General features: G+C 43.1%; 1 protein-coding gene across 2 annotated transcripts in view; it reads left to right on the top strand.

The window, feature by feature from the left end:
• The window catches only part of UST (uronyl 2-sulfotransferase), a 163,681-nt gene extending 148,501 nt beyond the window's left edge, over nt 1-15,180 (top strand). The window contains exons 8-9 of one of the 2 annotated variants that reach the window (XM_054195680.1): nt 11,915-12,194; nt 12,571-15,178. In XM_054195680.1, coding sequence (XP_054051655.1) covers nt 11,915-12,194; nt 12,571-12,634 — 344 coding nt within the window. In that variant the 3' untranslated portion in view covers nt 12,635-15,178. Of the gene's footprint in view, nt 1-11,914 lie in introns of both variants that reach the window. The other variant, XM_054195681.1, reaches the window with a different exon arrangement.
• Nucleotides 15,181-19,329: the final 4,149 nt, after the last annotated feature.

The following is a 19,329-nucleotide window of genomic DNA, read 5'->3' on the forward strand; positions in this document are numbered from 1 at the left end:
TTTTTTTCCCCGCCTGTTAAACTGTCCTTATCTCTACCCACAAGTTTGCTCGCTTTCATTCTTCCTGTTCTCTTCCTCATCCCATTGTAGGGATGGTGGGGGTTGGAGCAAGTGGCCACGTGGGTTCTTGGGGGCTGGCTGGGGTCAACCCACCACAACAGGGTTTCTCTCTTTATCTTGATACAACTCTTAACGCATGTCTCGTGAATAATGTTGGGGGCCTTTATTTTGCCACTCCTGATGATCACAATGTATAAAATGTCAATATTCTTCAACAAAAGCCTGGTTTGTTGCAGGTTTAGGGCTCTTTTTAGTAACCTTGCTTCCTTCCAAAATTGCTTTTTCTTGAAGAGTTCTTCCTAATTCCTGTTCCATTTTATCCTCATTCAGAGGTGTTAATGTTTACATGTGCCCATAAATACCAGAACGGAAAAAGACAGCAGGTCATTTTATCTCCTGTTTTCTTAAGCACAAGGGAAAGTTTTGTGCAGTATAACCTTGAAGCGCGGTAGTCATTAAGTCAGGGCTAGTATTGTCATTAAATCAAAACAGTGCAGCCATCCTGAAAACTTTGATACTAGCCAGTCTCTCTAAGACTGGAATGAAATTACTGATTGAAACACTGCAGACATAAGACAATTTACAGGACCAAGTGCAGGAGTAGTGGATTTTCGTACCCTGTAAATCTCCTGTTCTGATTCATAGTTGTTTTCACAGTACTCAGCTAATTCCTTTAACCTGCAATAGAGTTAAGGCTACTGGGAATATATGTCCTGTAAACAAGGTGATAGATGGCAGAATGATGTCTCTCTTCCCTGTCAGCACAGTAATGCTAAATGTGAGTTGAATTAAAAAGGATCGTTGAGCAAATACTGTTTCCTCAATGGGTTGCTCTTGGCACTGACACACGAGCGGGAACAGTCAAGGTGTGCTGGAGCTGGTCACATAAATCATTGAAGACAGATGAGAGGTACTCCAGGGGGGCTGTCTTTGCTACTGGCTGGTGCAGATGCACAGGGTGCGAAGGGAGGCCTTCATCTGCAAAGATCTCGGTCTTATGTGTCAGAAATGCCATTTCCCCCCTTCTTCAGGAGGAAAATCTATTGCCTGGACTACAGAGCGAGCACGTGCAGGTGTACATGTCTGTGGTATTTGAACAGCATCTAAATACGTCCTGTATTCATTTATATTAACCCGAGCAGATTGAAATCACACTTCTCCTTGAATTGGGGCCTGCTTCTGAAAACTCTCAGACATATAAATAATTGCTAGGGGAAGTCTGCCACAGCTCATGTGAGTCACTACGTCCTGTGATACAGCCTCTGAGGTAGCTCACCCACCCAGGCGCCCTGGCCCTCAGAATCAAATGGGTCACGCCAGACCTAGGGATTTTCTGCTACCTTTTTCAAGTCCTCGTCCCTCACCTGTGGCTGCACTGATAAAGAAGTGCTGAGATTGGCACGAAGAGCCACCACGTGCGTCTCTGTGTAACTTCTGCAACAGCATCTGCCTGGGAGGTTTCAGGGAGGGCCACAACCTCTCGACTTGCAGCGAACTCCAAGTGTTCCAAGCTCCCCATCTCAGAGCAGAGCTGCAGGCTCTCTTACAGAGACGGCAAAAAGCCCAGGTGTGAATTCACCTTGACTTGGCTTTAATGACTTTGTGAAATCCAGAGGAGCATCAGTCACTGTGAAGTCCTGAGATGGCTAAACGTTTGGCTTATTTATCTGTCTTCAAGGTCTGCAAGGTCTTTTTATGAGTGAGGACACTCACCCTTCACGTGAGCTTATTAGTGCAGGCATGGAGGGGAGCAGTGCATCGCCTGGGGGTTCCTGGAAGGAGGGAAAGATGCATTCTTGTTTCTGGTTCATTGTAACCTTGGGGGACGTGAAGACCCTGGCAGCCTTAGAGCTTTAGCCCTGTTGAGACATTTTACTTTGCCTTCTAGCCTGAACGGTAGAGGATCAAGACATTCCCTCTGCAGGAAAAGCATGGGGTGGGAATTGCATTAGCCACACCAGGAGATTACTCTCCTCTCCCAGGACTTCCAGTTAATATAATTCCCTTTCTTTTTAGTTTTTTTTTTCTCTTGCTGAAACAAGTCTGCCTGTGTTAAACAACGGACCCTTTTCCTCGGTTTTGGCCAGAGGAGGAAGCCTTTGTCCTGATAGCCTGGCGGCTGGCCAAGGCAGTCGGGCTGTGGGCCAGGAGGGGGTGAACTTGAAAGGAACAGTGTGTTGTTTCTGCTCTGGTAGCATTCTTCCTTCTTCACCAGTGCCTCAGCCCCTGGCTGCCTTCAGTCGCTCATTATACACAAAAGAACCTAAGGGCAAAAGAGAGAATTTTCTCTTGACCGCCTGTAACTTGCAATAATAAGAAATAGAGCAATTTCGGGGCTTTCAGCTGTCTGTGTACAGACATAGTTGGGAGAAAATCTTCTTAGAACTGGCAACTTTCTCACAAGGGAGAAGAGAACTGATATCTTTTTCTTTTTTCCTCCATTTTAATAGCAGCTTTAAAAGCGTTAATTTTGTACAGTAATGTGCATCTTCCAGTCCTGTATACCTTATCAGTAGTGGGTTTACCTTGGCAGTGCATAAATTTTATTATTGGCCATTACTTTAGTCCTAGTTAGTATTTTTGCTTTTGTTTCTCATTTCAGTAGTTATTGTTATATAAAGCAATAAGCAGTCATATGTATGCTCTAGGAAGACAGGAAGAGGCAGCACTTAGAAATAATAATTTTAAGGCCGTATTCTCAAACTTTTTTAAAAAAAAATGTAGTGTTAATTCACATTCCTGCAAGGCCTGATGCTGCAGGGTGGTGACCGCTAGGTTTGAACAGCCAGCGACTGGAAAAGGTAGCAAATTAGGTGTTCAGACATCTTCCAAAAATGACATTCACAGTGAGGTATCTCAAAGGCACTGACAAAAAGGTTTCCACAGGTGATGCTCCAGACTTGGAAGCTGACACGTGCAAGACGTTCGGAACTTGCATCTCTGAAAGACTTAAATGGACCATGGGGTTGTTCAATTTGGCTTCCTGTGTGCTACAAGTCATGTAGTTTCTCTTCCTTCTGCACAGAGATCAGTAACTGGAGTTGGTTAAGTTATCCAGCGTTGATGTAAAAATATCAAGTGATAGCAAAACAACTTTTTTTGGTTTGTTCTTGTGATTAATCACCTTCACCGCTTTAAAAAGCTGTGCCTTGCTTCCAGTCCACATTTCTCCGGTTTCTGCTTCCAACCCTTCAGTATCCATAGTTCTCGCCATGAAAATATGCAGATGCTGTAAACAAGTCACCTCTCCATCTTCTTTTTTTTGGTAAGCTGACCAGAATGAATTTATCATCTTTCTCTAAAGTGTCCCTTCCAACCCCAGTATTCATTCTGAGGCTGTTTTCATACCCTATCTGATTTAGGATGTGGTTACCAAACTGGATGCTGTATGCCAGTGTTGCACTTGTCAATACTATATATGGAAATAAAGGCACCTCCACCTCCTTCCATCCCTCTTAGACATCTTAAGCTTGCACAGCACGTCTCTTCTATTGCTTCCTTTTTGTGGACAAAAATCACAGATAGCAGCCTACTGTGACTCAAAGCACAAAGGCAAGATGCCTGCTCTAGGTTCTTAAGTCCCAGGCTATACCTCTGCAGATTTTCTGCATAACATACCTGTGGTGAAGCTTTTCCTGCTCGTGACCACTGCTGAAATTCATCTCAATCACTGCAACTTTCTCTGGAAAAAGAAGTCATAATGCTGGTATCTGCATAACCTACTATGCAACACTGTTCACAAGCGATCTGTAAGAACCTATTTTTAAATTGTGGTTTTGTCAGATCCAGATTTGACTGAATCCATTCAATAATACTTACACGGCTATAAAAGATACATTAGGAATTGCGTATGAACTGCAAACATAGCAATTCTTTCAGGAACTCGAACTAGAGAATCCTGGCATTTCCTCTGCAGATGACTTTGGTTTTGGCACCTCCGATTCTGTCTAGTTAAACTTAGAAGTTGCTTAACAGCAATAAAAGTACCTGACCACATTATCATAAGAATCTGCCTTTTCGCTCTACCAGTGGGCGTTAATTTTCAGCTTTTTTTTTTCCTTCTGTGTTAACTTACCTTAACTGGGAATGCAACATTAAAGTGCACCAAATAAAGGTGTCTCTTAGAAGATCCTGTTGAGATCTGTTATCTGATCATGTGTGAGATACAGCACATTTCCAGGCCAGGGCAGCAGCAGTGGTAGTGTGTGGTACAGGAGGGTTGGCTGAGGTGTCCCATGCAGCTGGAAATGTGCATTGTTGGATCCCCAGCTCTGAACTGGTAGGAGCAAAGGCATAATACCGTGAAGTTTCCAAGAGGAGAGTTGGAGATTTCATGGTAAATACTTTGTGGCTGGAGAAGAGAGCTCAGAGAGTGGTAGCTGTTTACAAAGTATGGAGGAAGTTATATGTTTGCACTGCTGAGTGTGTTGTAAGGCAAGTGTTTCATAATGGTGATATAATGCGTTTAATAGCTTAAGTAGTATTTCAGAGCACTGTTGGATGCATATCACTCTTACAGTTGACAGCCAGACCAGTGCACTGATGACCTCTGCGCTATATTCCCAATATGTGTTACTTGCATACAGTAGGACGGTGTTTCTTTTGTTATTTTCAGCCTTATTGGCCCGCAGTACCTTTTGCATTTATCACTAACATTTTTCTTTCTTTTTTTTTTTTTCTTTTTTTTTCATGCTTCTTCCTTGTTCTGATTTTGTGCCATGCCTCCTCAGCATTTACATCCTGGAGCATTAGTAGTTGTTTGATTATGTGTCTTTTGGATTATCTTTGTGAGCTCTTCCTGGCTAATCTCTGTTTTGGCATCCCTCTGTTTTCCTCTGCCAGGTTATCATTCTCTGAGCTCCCTGCATTTTGTCCATGGTAATGTCAATAATGAAATTGTATTAGGTTAAAAGTGACGTTATTCTTCCCTCTGGTTTCCTTATTCATTATAGTGGTAAGAAAGAAGAAAGCATTGCTGTAACTGTCTCACGCATTTCAGTCTTTGTCATTGGCAGCCATCGTTTTGCAGTGTCTGTGCTAATTACAGTCTGGTGTATTTGCTCCCAAGATCCCTGTTTGATAAATAGGACATCCAATTTGCCTAGGATTTGTCTCTGGAATTCTGGGTGTTTCTGTGCCCCCTGGAAGGCTGTCCTTTCAGAGAGATCCATATCTGACCTTTAGGAGATGGGACATTGCTCTGTGCCAGTGGGCTAGAGTTCTCCTAATCCCCTAGGGTTAGGAGTTGTTCCATGTCATCAAAGCAACACAATAATTCAGGACAGAAACGCTAAAACAAAGCAAACATTGCTAGTGAGCCTAGCTTAACTGTCCTCAGTATGCACGAGTGTCTCATCTTTATTTACATGTTGTTAAAAATTACACCTTATTTTGTTGATGTGAATAACTGAGAAGACAGTAAACTAGCAGTAAGGAGGTTAATAATTGGGATTTGTAGTATTTCAGACAAAGCTAGTAGATGCTATGGGAAAAATTACAGCCTACTTTTTCATCAGCTTTGGGTTTTAATACACTTCTTCCTGGTTGGTGACTCTGTTAGGTTTTCTCCACCATCCCTGCTTTCCTTTAGCTAACATGAGCCTACACAAGGCGCTTGGTCACACAGTATGGCCGTGGTGCACCACATCCCTCCTCCAGACCTGGGATCTGGGACCGGCCCGTGAGCCAAGCACATCGGCGTCTCATCTGTTCTCCCAAAACCACCTTTTCCCAGATATCCGGCAAGAGCCCAGCTAAAAATTTCGAGTTTGAAAAGTGGATGAGTTGTGACAGAAAATTTTCTGCTGAGCTGCAGTTAGATATTCCAGGGGAGAGATCATTTCTAGCATAGCCATCAGAGCCCTGTTTTAGCGCCGCAGCGATCGTTTGAGTGGCATATCAAGCAGAGGCCCTCGCCGATCCATACGTCACATCTAACCACAGTGACATACATGTATTTCCATTTAAAACTGTGGAAAAGTAGGTATGTGCCGCAGCTCAGCTGCGTACGATTGAAACGCGGGGCCTCCCCGTGTAGTTGCAGGAAATGAATTTACTCTCTCTGTGACAGCCGTCGTGTTCCCACAGCCTTACAGCAGCACAGCTCGGCGTGGGGTTTTTCCACCACAAATGTTAGCCAGGCGAGTCGCCTGCAGCCCTCCTGCGCTGGCTCCAGCCTGGCTCAGCTCCAGCCTGGCTCACCTCTCCCCGACAGGTCCCCCAGGGCCCTGGGCTCCCTGCGGCTTCACCCAGGAGCAGCGCCGGGGGACAAGCTTCTGCCCTCACACCCGCCGAAATGATGGGGGGCTGGAGAGAGCATCACCCTGAAATTCTCTTTTGAGGTGGAGAATGCCTTCAGGATCATTTTGCCTAAATATGGCAATCCAAGGGGTTTTGAGCCACAAAGTATAAAAAACCACTTTTCCCTATGGTGTGGATCGCTGCAGTGCCTAACGCTGATTTCTTAGTTTAAAAAAAAAAAAATGAGAGTGGGGCAAGTAATAGTAAATATTCATCACCTGTAACCCAAAAGAGTTTAATTTTCTTCCTCCGTATCTACATACCAATTTAGTCTTAGTTCAAGGCATGAGCAGGCTGCAGTGGGAGGCTGGGTTACTGCATAGTACATTCTTTTTAGTAATTTAAAAGAATGCCAAAGTAAACACAGTTTAAAAAAAATAACCCTAAAAAGTAAATGGTGTAGTTTGTTGCCCTCCATATGGTTAGCTGTCTCAAAGGTCATAAAATAGGGGTCCTTTGGTGGGACAGCTGGGTTTATGCAGCATATGCAGATTGTTATTTTGGCTTTAAGCCAGATCTGCCTAATTTTTCCATTTTGCTTCTATGATGAGGAAAGGTGGTTAAGGTGACTTCAAGGGGCAGTTCTGTGATTTCATTCATGTTTGTATTAAAGAGCCTTTTAAGAGTATTTAAGATTAGAAACCAGTCTAAATAAAATTCAAGTGCAAAAAAAAAGAGAAAAAAAAAAAAGCGAAGTTCACTTGTTTTATCAAAAGGCTGAGCCTGGAGCCAGGCACAGCCCCAACTTTCGCCATCTGACAACCAGCACCTCACAGCTATTTATGCACTGCAGTTACTGATGATTATACTGTGAAGCAAACCAGCAGAAGCCAGAAAAACTACCAGAAAAGCCTTCCAGAGTGCAAGTGTTTCTATCAGAACGTATGTATGCATCTATAGACGTAGGTGCGTGCACAGAGCAAAGAATAATTGCATGCATCCAGGAGTCCTCTCTGCCGTGACTACTGCAAATTCAGAGGAGGGGTGTATTTTGCTGCGAGGGTGGGATGCAGCACCTGGCTGCTTCAGCAGAGCGGGTGCCGACGGGCTGCTCCCTGCCTAGCACACCACCAGTAAATTCCCCTTTGGCTGGTCCTGCCCCGCACTGACTGACCCTCCAGGGAAGCAGTCCGGCGCTTTTCACCTTGTCATCGTTGGCAGCGCTCCTGGGCCGAGCACAAGTGGCCCTCTCTGCTGGGAGGAGCAGCCACCAAGGGCAGCTGGAGCTGTAAGAAGCGGCTTTTCCCGCTTAGAGTCCTGAAGGGACTGTATAAGTAAAGAGCTTTTTCCAGCGAGGTAAATGGAGGTTTCTGTAACAGAAATAACCTATGTAAAATAAAAATGAAGTTGGCAAGCAGTATAAAGGCTTAGGCTTAATAAATGCAATATTTAGTAGTGTATATTTGCTGCTGAGTTTGTAAAGAAAACCAGACGGCAAAGCTGGCGGGAGCTACCAGCTAAGCACCGGAGAGGGGAATGTCTTGAAGTGCTCAGTAAGCATAAGGCAGCAGTTGCCTTCTCACCCCAGGAGAGACTGAGTACAGTGTCCTGCCTGGAGGGTATTCACCTAATACCCCTCAATGGCAACTTGAACAACTGACTGAGAATTTTAAAAGAAGAGACATTTGTTCATCTGTTCCGGCCTATGGGCAAAGGCGGGGTAGAAGAGAATAAGCTCTTGGGGAAGCCAAATGTTTTCACCAAAAATATTTCCCACCATTCGCTAGCTACAGGTAGTGCTCTTATGCTAACGTCTGTTTTAAATGCAAGGATTTCATGATCCTTCTTCTACACATTTTCTTAGTTAGACAGCTCGTTGAAAATCACTTCTTTAATTTTAAATCAGTTTGTGTATATTTTAATCATTTTACTCCTATCTAAATAAAACTATGCAAATTGATAAACTGTGAACAGTCAGTAAGTATAGCGCATATATCACCATATATTGCTGTAATTAAAGAACAAAGAACTCTTTGTACTGAGTTGTTTAATTACTTAGATATATGAGTAGAGACAGAGATTTCAGCGTAAAGAACTGCAAACTTTGGTTTAAAAATGCCATTTAATTACAGAACGGCATGTTTTAATTGTTACCAACTAATGAAAACCATTCTTCCTTTAGAGAAGGAATTAAAAGTACAAATGTAAAATAGAATGCATGCTTTAAATATTATTTTTTTTGTAATTTAGAACAGCCTTATGTTTGGTAAGCTAGTCAACTTATTCTCTCTTTCTGTCATGTTCTTCCTACATTTCAAATTACTCTGTTGTAATTGGTAAGCAAAACTGAGACGGAAAATACCTCTTTCAGATATAATTATTTTCTTCTGCACCAGATGTGTGTGATGCAATGAAGTGAAATGAATATGAGAACGTCCAGCCCAGCAGCACTTGCTGTCTCATGTAGTGTTATTAAAATGAACAGTTCTCAGTTGTTTTTCTTTAATTCCTTTACTCTGAAATAGGAAAGTATGTGTCCGTTGTCTGAAAATTAAAATGCGTTTGTCGGTGTGGATACCCTAAGCTGTATGAACATTGATCATTTAAAATGTAAAGAAAGCAGTTCATGTTCACATGGCTGTGCTCTTTTTTGTCTAAAGATCATTGCTGTTGTGTTTGCTAGCTGGACTTACTCATCTTTTATTACCTCCTGAAATAAATGAGTTTGCTTTTGCTTAAAATTCTTCTCTTCCCGAAAAAGTTATTCTTGATTATTTCTCTTGGCTGAATGTATTGCTTGTGGAATCCCAGGAACAGCTCACTTTTCCTACCAGGAACCGTTGATCCATCCCTTAGCCTTACGTGTTGGCGATTGTGAAAACGTGTTTTGATTTGATTTTGATTGAGGGGCTCCCTCTGGAAGGGAGGGTGGTCGCTGCCGCTGGGACTAGGTTGGAATCATCAAACGTTGTTTGTTGTCACCTTCCTCCGTTTAAATTTTTTCTTTGCCATGTTTCGTGGCCCGACCCTCTTGAATTCCTCCAACTTGCAGAACTGCTGTTACAATAAGAATTAGGTTTTCGTATCAAAATCCAGCTCTTCTTCACTGCAACAGTTTATCTATGTAGTCATGTAGAATATGGGGGTTTCTGTTTGGCCTTTGAGGCAGCGCAAATAGAGAATATAAAGGAAAGAATGAGCAGCAGAAGCCAAGGCACTATCCTGGAACAAAAAAAAGAAAGGAGCTCTCATGCAGACCTTGCTGTTGTAGCAAAAAGCAAGGAAATGGAGTAAGGATTGACAAGACTAAAATTAATCTATTGGGTTTAGAGTCATGGAGAATTGCCTTAAGTTGTCCCCTAGTCAAGTGGCTTTCCTCAGGAGAGAATCAATTAATCTGCTCTTACAGTCTTTCAGAGGTACAGCTTTTGTAACTTGTGTGCCCTACTGCACTGCCTAACTATCCTTGCCATCAAAAGGGCTTTTTACTAATGTCTGACTTGTCATGTCCTTGCTTCTGTGCAAGCCCATTCATCTTGCCGTGTTTGGACCCGGGTGTATTCTGAGGCCATTACGGTCATTTCCGTGGGCATCTCTCAGAGTAACACATGAGGCTTACTGTATTGGAGCACTGAGCTTTCAGAAAACCTAATTATAGAAGCTAGTGCTTCATCATATTGAAGAGGACTGGGTCAGTACTGGGTCCAGTCCTCTTCAATATATTCATCAATGACCTGGACGAGGGGATAGAGTGCACCCTCAGCAAGTTCACTGATGACACAAAGCTGGGGGGGTGGCTGACACACCGGAAGGCTGAGAGACCTGGACAGGTTGGAGATCTGGGCAAAGAGGAACCTTATGAAATTCAATAAGGGCAAGTGTCGGGTGCTGCACCTGGGGAGGAACAACCCCCTGCACCAGGACAGGTTGGGGGCTGAGCTGCTGGAGAGCAGCTCAGCTGAAAGAGAGCTGGGAGTCCTGGTGGACAACAGGATGACCATGAGCCAGCAATGTGCCCTCGTGGCCAAAAAGGCCAATGGCATCCTGGGGTGCGTCAAGAAGAGTGTGGCCAGCAGGTCGAGGGAGGTCATCCTCCCCCTCTACTCCGCCTTGGTGAGGCCGCACCTGGAGTACTGTGTCCAGTTCTGGGCTCCCCGGTTCAAGAGGGACAGGGAACTGCTGGAGAGGGTGCAGCAAAGGGCTACCAAGATGATTAGGGGACTGGAACACCTCTCCTGTGAAGAAACCTGAGGGATTTGGGTCTCTTCAGTCTGGAAAAAAGATGACTGAGGGGGGACCTTATCAACACTTATAAATCCTTAAAGGGTGTGTGTCAGGAGGACGGGGCCAGGCTCTTTTCAGTGGTGCCCAGCGACAGGACAAGAGGTAACGGGCACAAACTTGAGCATAGGAAGTTCCACCTAAACAGGAGGAGGAACTTCTTTCCTTTGAGGGTGGCAGAGCACTGGCACAGGCTGCCCAGAGAGATGGTGGAGTCTCCGTCTCTGGAGACATTCAAAACCCGCCTGGACACGTTCCTGTGCAACCTGCTCTAGGTGACCCTGCTCTGGCAGGGGGGTTGGACTAGATGGTCTCCGGAGGTCCCTTCCAACCCTATGATTCTATGATCAGTGTAACATTCGTCTCCACTTTTCCTGAAGAAAGTCGCAGTTGTTAGGGGGGATACGGTGATGTGACAGGTCAGTACTTCCAGCTTTTTCTGTTCTCCTCTTCACAGTTGACTTTCCATTACGTTTCTGTCTTGGAGAAGAAGGAAATAGTTAGGATACTCTGGCAGCCTGTTGCTATCTGGTAGAAAACAGCAAAACGATTGCCTTAGGAGTTTGCTTTACACCTTGTTCAAATACATTAATCTCCAATGGTAGAATAATTTACTGAGAGAGGAGGCAAAGAGGCAATTCAGTATTTTTGCTAGTAATTCTAATTCTTTGTCAACAATAGAGGTGTTTTATTTCAGTTTACCAACGCAGAAGTTGTCAGGTAAAGAAAAACATACTGAAATCTTCCAGTCCCAGGGCACAACAGGAAGATGAGTCTAGTTTAATTAGCAGGTGTAACAGGATGAGAAAGTCAACAGGCACATATGGTCTTGAGGCGTCACGTGGTAGCCTGAGATGGATTCAGGTTGATAAATATCTGTTTAGATTTGATGAAGCACAACTGAGACATGACATAGTATGCCACATAGGAAATAATTGATTAGTTCATCTCAGCTGTATGCTGGATGTATAATCCACATGCATCAGGCAAAATTTCCAAAGCTAGGCAAAATTATGGGTTTCTCTACGTCTAGTTTTTGCTGATAATTGGTATGATTTGCATTTTCAGATAACTATTGCCAATTGAGATGCTCGTTGACTACACGCAATGCCAAATGCTGTGCGTGAGCTAGCCATATTTAAACATGCAAGTCTAACTTCAGACATCTATATTTTTTATCTCTTGTTAAAAGTAAATCCATTATTAAGGAGACAGATTGAGCTCATTTGTATCAGTAATGCAGTCGGGCCATGCCATAATCTTTAAAAAAAAAGTTTAGGTCTGGTCTTATTAATCAGCACCCACCATGTTGCTTGTTTGGCTTTTTTTACAGAACATAGGAAACTTGGCAATCTGACTGTGACAGTGAAGAAGACCGTCCCCTCTCCAGAAGCAATACAGATCCTCTACCAACGCATGAGATATGAATATGAGTTTTATTACTATGTCAAAGAACAGTTTCACCTGCTGAAGCGCAAGTTTGGACTGAAATCTCATAGCAGGAAACCACGTCCCAGACCCGAGTTCTTCATTCCTTCTCCCCTGGAAACAGAGGAACCGATAGACGATGAGGAAGAAGATGATGAAAAGTGGCTAGAGGATATCTATAAAAGGTGATGGATGGAAGAACTATCCTTTCTCTTCTGGTGACCCCTTCAGCTTTCTTAAGATTTTTTTAATTATTGTTAAAAGTAATTCCTTGAGGAACTGAGTTAACGCGCAGCAGCATTTGAAACAGAACGGAAGAGACCATTCCCACATGCTGGGGCCATCGGGAGATACCTGGTTTTGCAGGTTTGGTTCATTATACGGTGTTGGCTCTATAGCATCCTTGCTGTGACATAGTTCAAGAGAGAAGTATCTATTGTCTATCACAAAATAACTTTTGGAGCATATGATAGTCCTCTGAGAACCTGCAAAACATAAAAGAATAGATTAGGCGGTCTTGAAAAGTAAATTTTACAGACTCTTATCTCTCTCTTTCTCCAGAAACAAGTCTTCGTTGCATAACACTGCGGCATTAACTACCGGCAATGTGAACTACGGGCAATGAGCCGTTTGGGAAGAGTGCCTCTTTCTGCCCAGAGCACACGTACCCAGTGGTACGGCCAGAGTCATTGCCACGTGTGTGCACATCCAAGGATAACAGGCACAGAAAGGGGCTAGATAACAGCTTCTGAATTACCCTGTGTGGGAGGAGCAAGGCTGCTATTCTGGCAAATTAATACTAGTGGACGTAAGGCAAGTTAAAGAAACCAGGTGGTTTTGGTAAACCCTTCTAGTTCATAGAGTGGAAAAAGTTACCAGGTCAGTGAACGGCAATAGCAGATGAAAAGTGTAAGGCAGGGTTACCTAAACAGTGGAGTTTTGTTCCTGCAGTTGAGTACATTTCTATGAGACTCTGAAGGAAAAGGTGCAGCATACAGTTTTTATGTTCAGAAAAGGTATTAGTAAGTTTTTATTATTGTTATGGGTCACAAATCCAAAGAGATACAGAAAAAGTCGCTTATTAAAAAACTTAGGTGATCTGGAACTCCTATTAAGCATGACTGGTGTTTCTGTGATTGCAGAATTTAGTTGTTCACGTCTGAAGGTGAGCGCAGCTGCCCCATCAGCGCAAACACCAGACGCCTGCTTTTAGCATGGGTAGAAGTAAAATTAACAATACGGACATACACAACTTCTCTAGTTGAAATATTTCGGAATGATAAAAGAGACAAAAGAAGGTACGCTCTGTGAAACCAAAGCCAATTCAGTGATACGTTGTTAAGAGAGTCACTGTGAAAGTTGCCCTTTTTATCACTACAAGTATTATCAGCAAACACTAGAAAGGGGATGGGTGGAAGCTGGGGGAGAAAGGGGAGTAGCTCCAATATGTGACGTGCTCCTGTCTTTAATGTGGGTGTCCCCAGGATTCCCTGTGACCTGTGGGCTTGCCGGCTATTTGACAGCCTGCCAGGACCGGTGGTGCAGAAGTGACAGACCTGCAGGCAGCAGTGGGCAGAGCCATTTGGCCATCTGCTCCATAGCAGCATAGGGGGGATTTGGGGGTCTTGATGAGGCCTTGGCCTCTTGTGCACCGTCGTTGCCGGAGGAAGCTGGACTAGTAGAGGATAACAGCAATAAATTCCTGTCCTAGATCACAGGAAGGAAGTAGGGCTGAGGACTTGCAGCGCCCTGCCAGGATGAGTCCCAGTAACACTCCAGGGGCAACACACCTCTTGTCTCTCTCACGTCCTTTCTCAAACATCTGCCTGGAAATTTTTGCTTCCTGTTCTGCGGCTGCCTCAGCAGCGTGTCTGCCGTCTGCAAGGTTGTACGTCGGTTTGCAATAACAAGCAAAAGTTATTTTGTGATGGACGAGGCATATAAACTCGGGCTAAGCTCGAATGTGCTTTCCAAGGGTTTCCTCTTCCATGAGCCTGCTGAGAGCCAATAAACTCTGTCTTCATCACCAGTCGGTCTTCACTGTACCTACACACAGAGAACAAAAATAAAGAAGTGTAATCGTGTTAAGACAAGATGCTAACTTACAGAAATATTACGTAGAAGATTCTGTTCTCGTCATTAACATCCCGGGTTGGTGGTGGCAATGCACTACCGTGGGGGAGCACATTAAAGAAAGCTGAAAATGGCACAGATAACAACTAACGTATTAGCTAAAATATGAATCTGCTGCATTGTATATTTTAAGTGGTTTCTATGAAATTACATTGAGAGAGTAATGATTAGTTTACACACTGTGGAGTTGTTGTATTTTGGAAAGAAAACCAATGTTCTCACCTTTCTGAAATTCTGTTTGAATTCTTCTTGCCAACGTTGTAACAGAATAATCAGTCACTTAACACATTCACCCTTCCTGCAAGTTCACTGCCGCTTACCTTAAGGTCTATTTTTATCTGTTTATTTAATGGTATCTTCAGCCATCACTACTTATAACCTAAATACAAAACCTGTTTAATGATTTACTCGCTAGGTTTTAATGTTGTTGTATTTTTCATAACAATCAACCTGGCCTCTCCTCCTTGAATGGTACTTCATAAATTTATCTGGCACATAGCATCTGAGGTTCCTGGTCGTACGGCCTGTGTCTGTCATGAAATATATTTTACTTAATTGTTAAAAGGTACGTTTTAAGCTGGTTAATCTTTGACTTATTTATTGAAACTTTTCAGCACATTCCAAATTCTAAGTTGCTCAGGAAGAAGTTGATTTAAATGATTTTATTTTGGTCTGATGAATATTTCGTATTCCAAAAAAAAAAAAATAATCATTGTTTGTAAGCCTTTAGCCCACGACAGCTTTGTAGGAAGTGCCATGCATGTACTTGTAAATCTTTGTGGGGGGAAAAAGGTGGGTGCTTGACATTTATGAAAAAAAGAAAACATATGTGTACATTAGCTTAGCTATAAATGAAAGCAACGTATGTTTTGGGATGAATATTCTTTAACTTATTCACTACCATCTCCTGAATTATAAATAAGCCATATGACTCTTTATTTTTCAGTCCAGTGATGTTTAAAAATAAAACTTGTACATTTCTTCCTAGCGTCGTAGTCCACTTGCTTACGCTGGTTTTCTTGCCTGGGTACAGCGGCGGTGGGTGAGATGTTGGAGTTGCACATGGCAGAACAACACTGGATACGGCACAGTTTATCATCTGAAAGTCATACTTTAGCAGCGAGACTGGGGCAGGTTGGTCCTGGGCTATTCTGTGTCCTGAACTGCCTGGAGGTGTGAGGGTGAAGGCAGAATTATTTTATTCACCTGAGATGTGCAGTAAGTACCCCGAAGTACATTATCTCATCGTGCTTTGTGGCTGCTAAGTAGAAAGAAGTTTTATCCAGGAGAGAAACAGCTGCATTTTACTAGATGTGATATTTGATGGGCAGGCGTAAAAGCTCCAATAGTCCAGTGTGATGTTGTAATATAAGTGAAACATCAGTGCTTTCACACTAAAGAGAGAATCAACTGTTGTTAAAGTGCAGCATTCTGGAAAAAATAAATTTTAGTCTCAAGTTTCAAGTGACAGTGAGAAATGGTGCGGGTTTTTCTTCCTGTTTAATTTACTTCTCTTCTGTACAAATTGTGCTGATGATGCAAGGCTAAGTCTGAAATGTTCTCTACTTACGCGTAGCGAAGTAGCTCAGCAGAACTGAAGGTATGTGAAACTGATGGTGTATTTGAAACATTTCAATTTCTTTGCCATTCTTTATCATTGGACTTTTGATGAATTGTTTGAATGTTATAATATAGAATGGTACGTAGTATCATAAAGACACAAACAAAACCACAAATTTTAAACACCGAAGAACAGATCCGTGGATTCCAGCCATTGAATTCTTCCTCCTTTCGATACTTGATGTAATAAAAATATTTAATGTAAAGGTAGATTTTTTGACTAACAAAGGAAACGACACTGCATGCCAACTTGGGTCCCCTTATCAAATGGCAAAACATCATCATCCACGAAAGAATGGAACTCTACATCCTCTTAAAAAATAAAAGTCTGTAATTCCCAGTTAAAGGTAATGGTGCTCTGATCTTTCCCTCCATTTTAAGAAAGGGAACTTCTGTGACATTAGGCCATAGCCTAAAAGAACACAGCAACATTTTTGAGAGCTAGAATACTGTAATACAATACCACAGCATTCCTTCTGTTTTATTTTTAAGGAATCTGCCTTTATTGCAGAGTTCAACAAACATCTAAAGCACTGTTGATCAGTCTGCTTGCATGAGCCAAGACCAGAGAAAAGAACTGAACGTTGTTACATATAGACCTCCGTACACAGACTCCATGAGAAGAACAGGAAACCTAGCCTTGGAAGTCCCTGTCCAGTGGCGATGCAATCACCAGGACCACTTTTGCAGGGTCTGTCCCAAGGGAGTGTTTGCGAGGTCAGGCTCTGCTTACGTGCCCACAGGTATGGTGGGAAGCATGCTGGAAGGCAGCTCCGTGAGAAACAGCCATTGAGGGGGTGAAAAAATCCCCTGTGAAATGTTAGAAGTGGATGGAAGTGATCTCACTTTGAAAGTTGAAAGTTAAATCTCAACCAGCATAAATTAGTTGCTGATGTCTCACAACTAAAAAACTCATCCATTTTCTTCGGTTTGCCCAGAAATGGCATTGCATGCCAAGCTGCAGCACAAAGCGAACTTCAAAGCTCAGTTGTAAGCTTTTGAAAGTAGGTGTGTGTGTGTAATGGAAGCACCGGCACACCGTAACGGTTGTGTCCCAGCACCGATGTCTGATACTGTCACATTGGAAGAGCCTTGAGGTGAGGTGGGAGGTTGTTCTGGCGGCAACAGGGGATGGGGAAGGGGGGAGGTTTTCTGCAAGCACATATTTGGCCTTTCAGACGCCATTAAGATGGTAAGATTTGACCAGTGGTATACTTGAATGTGGATTTTGAATATAAACTTGTGGATTTCCTTTTCTGAGTATGTAAAGGAAGAATGTAAGTCTGGTTTTGTATTTTAACTGATTGTGGCTGAAAGGGTAAGTTAAGAACACTGCTGTCAGACAGGCATGGTAGGAGTGTGCTTTATGCAAACTTTTGCTATCCTTCTGTTCCCTTCTTTGGATCTGATGGGCAAAAAGGGCAATAGCAAAACGTTCTGCCACACTGCGAGGGAATTGGTCCTGTGAAAAGTAGACATTAGCAGGAATATATGAAGGCGATGCTATTCAGGGTTAAGAATAATGGTCTAAACACGAGGATGGAGCACCTAGCAGAAGTGTTACACACACTCCTCGCTCTCTTTATGGCTTTGACTCATCTCAAAAATGTGAGACCATGCTCCAAAATCAAATGCTTCTTCAGATTTGTGATTTGTATTAAGTAAGTAAGTTAGCTTTTTTTTTTCTTTTTTTGTTTATTCCATGCACTTCCGAATTGCCACTCTACCTCAGACACCTGGCAGAGTATAAGCACACAGCCTATCCCGGTGTCTGATGTGCAGGAGCTGATCAGAGACATAGATGTGATCCTTCAGCAAACCTCTCTCTAGGTTGAGTGCAAGTAATGAGCGGAGTGAAACACATCCTTCTCAGCACAGTGGTGCTGCTAGTGAGCAGAGAAATATTTAGTTACTGTGCCACGAGGGAAAGTATTCCTGCAGTTTTCCGGATTTTACCGGGCTTTACCAGGCTAGGATGATATGGGAGTCTTTAGATAACCTCAGGGCTGCCAGGATCATTGTCAAGTAGCAAAGGGGAATTGCATCTCCCAGTTTTGAACTCGTGATCATCTCCAGTTTGGGTGCAGCAAAAAAACAGAGGCTGTTACAGTCCGTGGCAGACACAAGAGGGACAGTCCAGGCTATGGCTTCCCATGGCACACGGGAATTTCTCTTCTAGGAGCCTCCAATCCAGATTGTATAAACTGAGGGAGGGGAAATCAACTGCAGTTGTTAGTCTCAGGTTCCCCAAAGAAGACAAGGTTGCCAAGATCGTGCTGGAGAGCTGTGCTAGAAGCAGCAGCAATGAGGCACCTGCACCCCACCGAAGAGCTGTGAGCCCTTTCCATTTTCACTTTCTCCATTTGTTTGTATTTGAACAAACCATAGGCTGTATTTGGTGTATTTCCAAAGGTCAGTCTGTGTAGGGTATTTCTGCATTAAGCCTGTCTGAGCATCTTGGAAAATGATTAATATCTTTATCCTTTTGATCCACAGTGGAGGTAAAGACGTGCTGTTATCCCCATTTCATACACTGGGAATGGATACAGCAAGTAAGTGATATTCTTAATGTCACACAGGAAGGCTGTGAAAAAGCACTGATTATAATGTAGCCAAGTATCTTAATCCCTGAATTTTCTTTCCTGCTCTAAAATCAATCCTAGATTTCAGAAGGCAAAACAAGCACTATGGAAAATTTTAGTTACATGGAGTTGTCTCACCTTATCTTTTCCTTAAAACGCTGCAAACTTTTCAGGTAACTGCCTAAATATGAATGACTTTTTAGCCTTCAGTAGACCATTTATGTCCTTTTGGTACAAAGATTAATCCCTAGTCTTATCTATTTAGTTGCATAACGAACATCTGCAGAAATTAAATGGCTGTAAGGTAGCTTTATGTTGGGGAAGGGTGATCCTGTAGCAGTAAGAGCAAATAAGCAGACAGATAGGTGGCTGAAGTCACATCCTGCAAATTTAGCTGTTTGCAAGAATACGGTCATGTTTTCTCCTGAAATATGTGGCGCCTGTAGCCTACCTGAAAAGTCATCAGGCCTGTCTTTGTGTATGTAGTCTAAGTTGTGTTTTCCTTTGGTTTTCCACAGTATTTAGAAACCCAGTACACGAAGCGACGGCTTACTGTTCAGCAACGAACACCAACATGGAGTGAAAAGACAGTTCTCACTCAGCTCAGCGAGTAGTTGGTTTTGTCTGGTGTATCCATAAACCAGAAAGCATCTCCAGCTATCAGACAGGGGTATATGCTTCTCAGCTGAGAGATCTGGTGCTTCAGCTCATCTCCTCCCGGTCCCTCCCTTACCTGGACAGTACACATCGTTAAAGCTTTTGCCTACGTCTTCTGGGGAGCATCTTGAGGAAGCGTGAGCAATCGGGGACGTAATACAAACTCTTCTGTCCACGTGCCCATACTTTGTGGAGGAGCATGAGCTGCTGAGCCTTGCTCTAAACTTTGATACTGGGAGAAGGCGGCCCTTGAGGTTGAGCCCACCTTGTAGGTGTCAGCTTCATTCCTGCTCCAGATCTAGTTTCTGCTCCAAGTATTAGGGCGAGT

This window comes from Rissa tridactyla, chromosome 3, assembly GCF_028500815.1.
Source record: "Rissa tridactyla isolate bRisTri1 chromosome 3, bRisTri1.patW.cur.20221130, whole genome shotgun sequence".
In the NCBI taxonomy this organism is placed as follows: domain Eukaryota; kingdom Metazoa; phylum Chordata; class Aves; order Charadriiformes; family Laridae; genus Rissa; species Rissa tridactyla.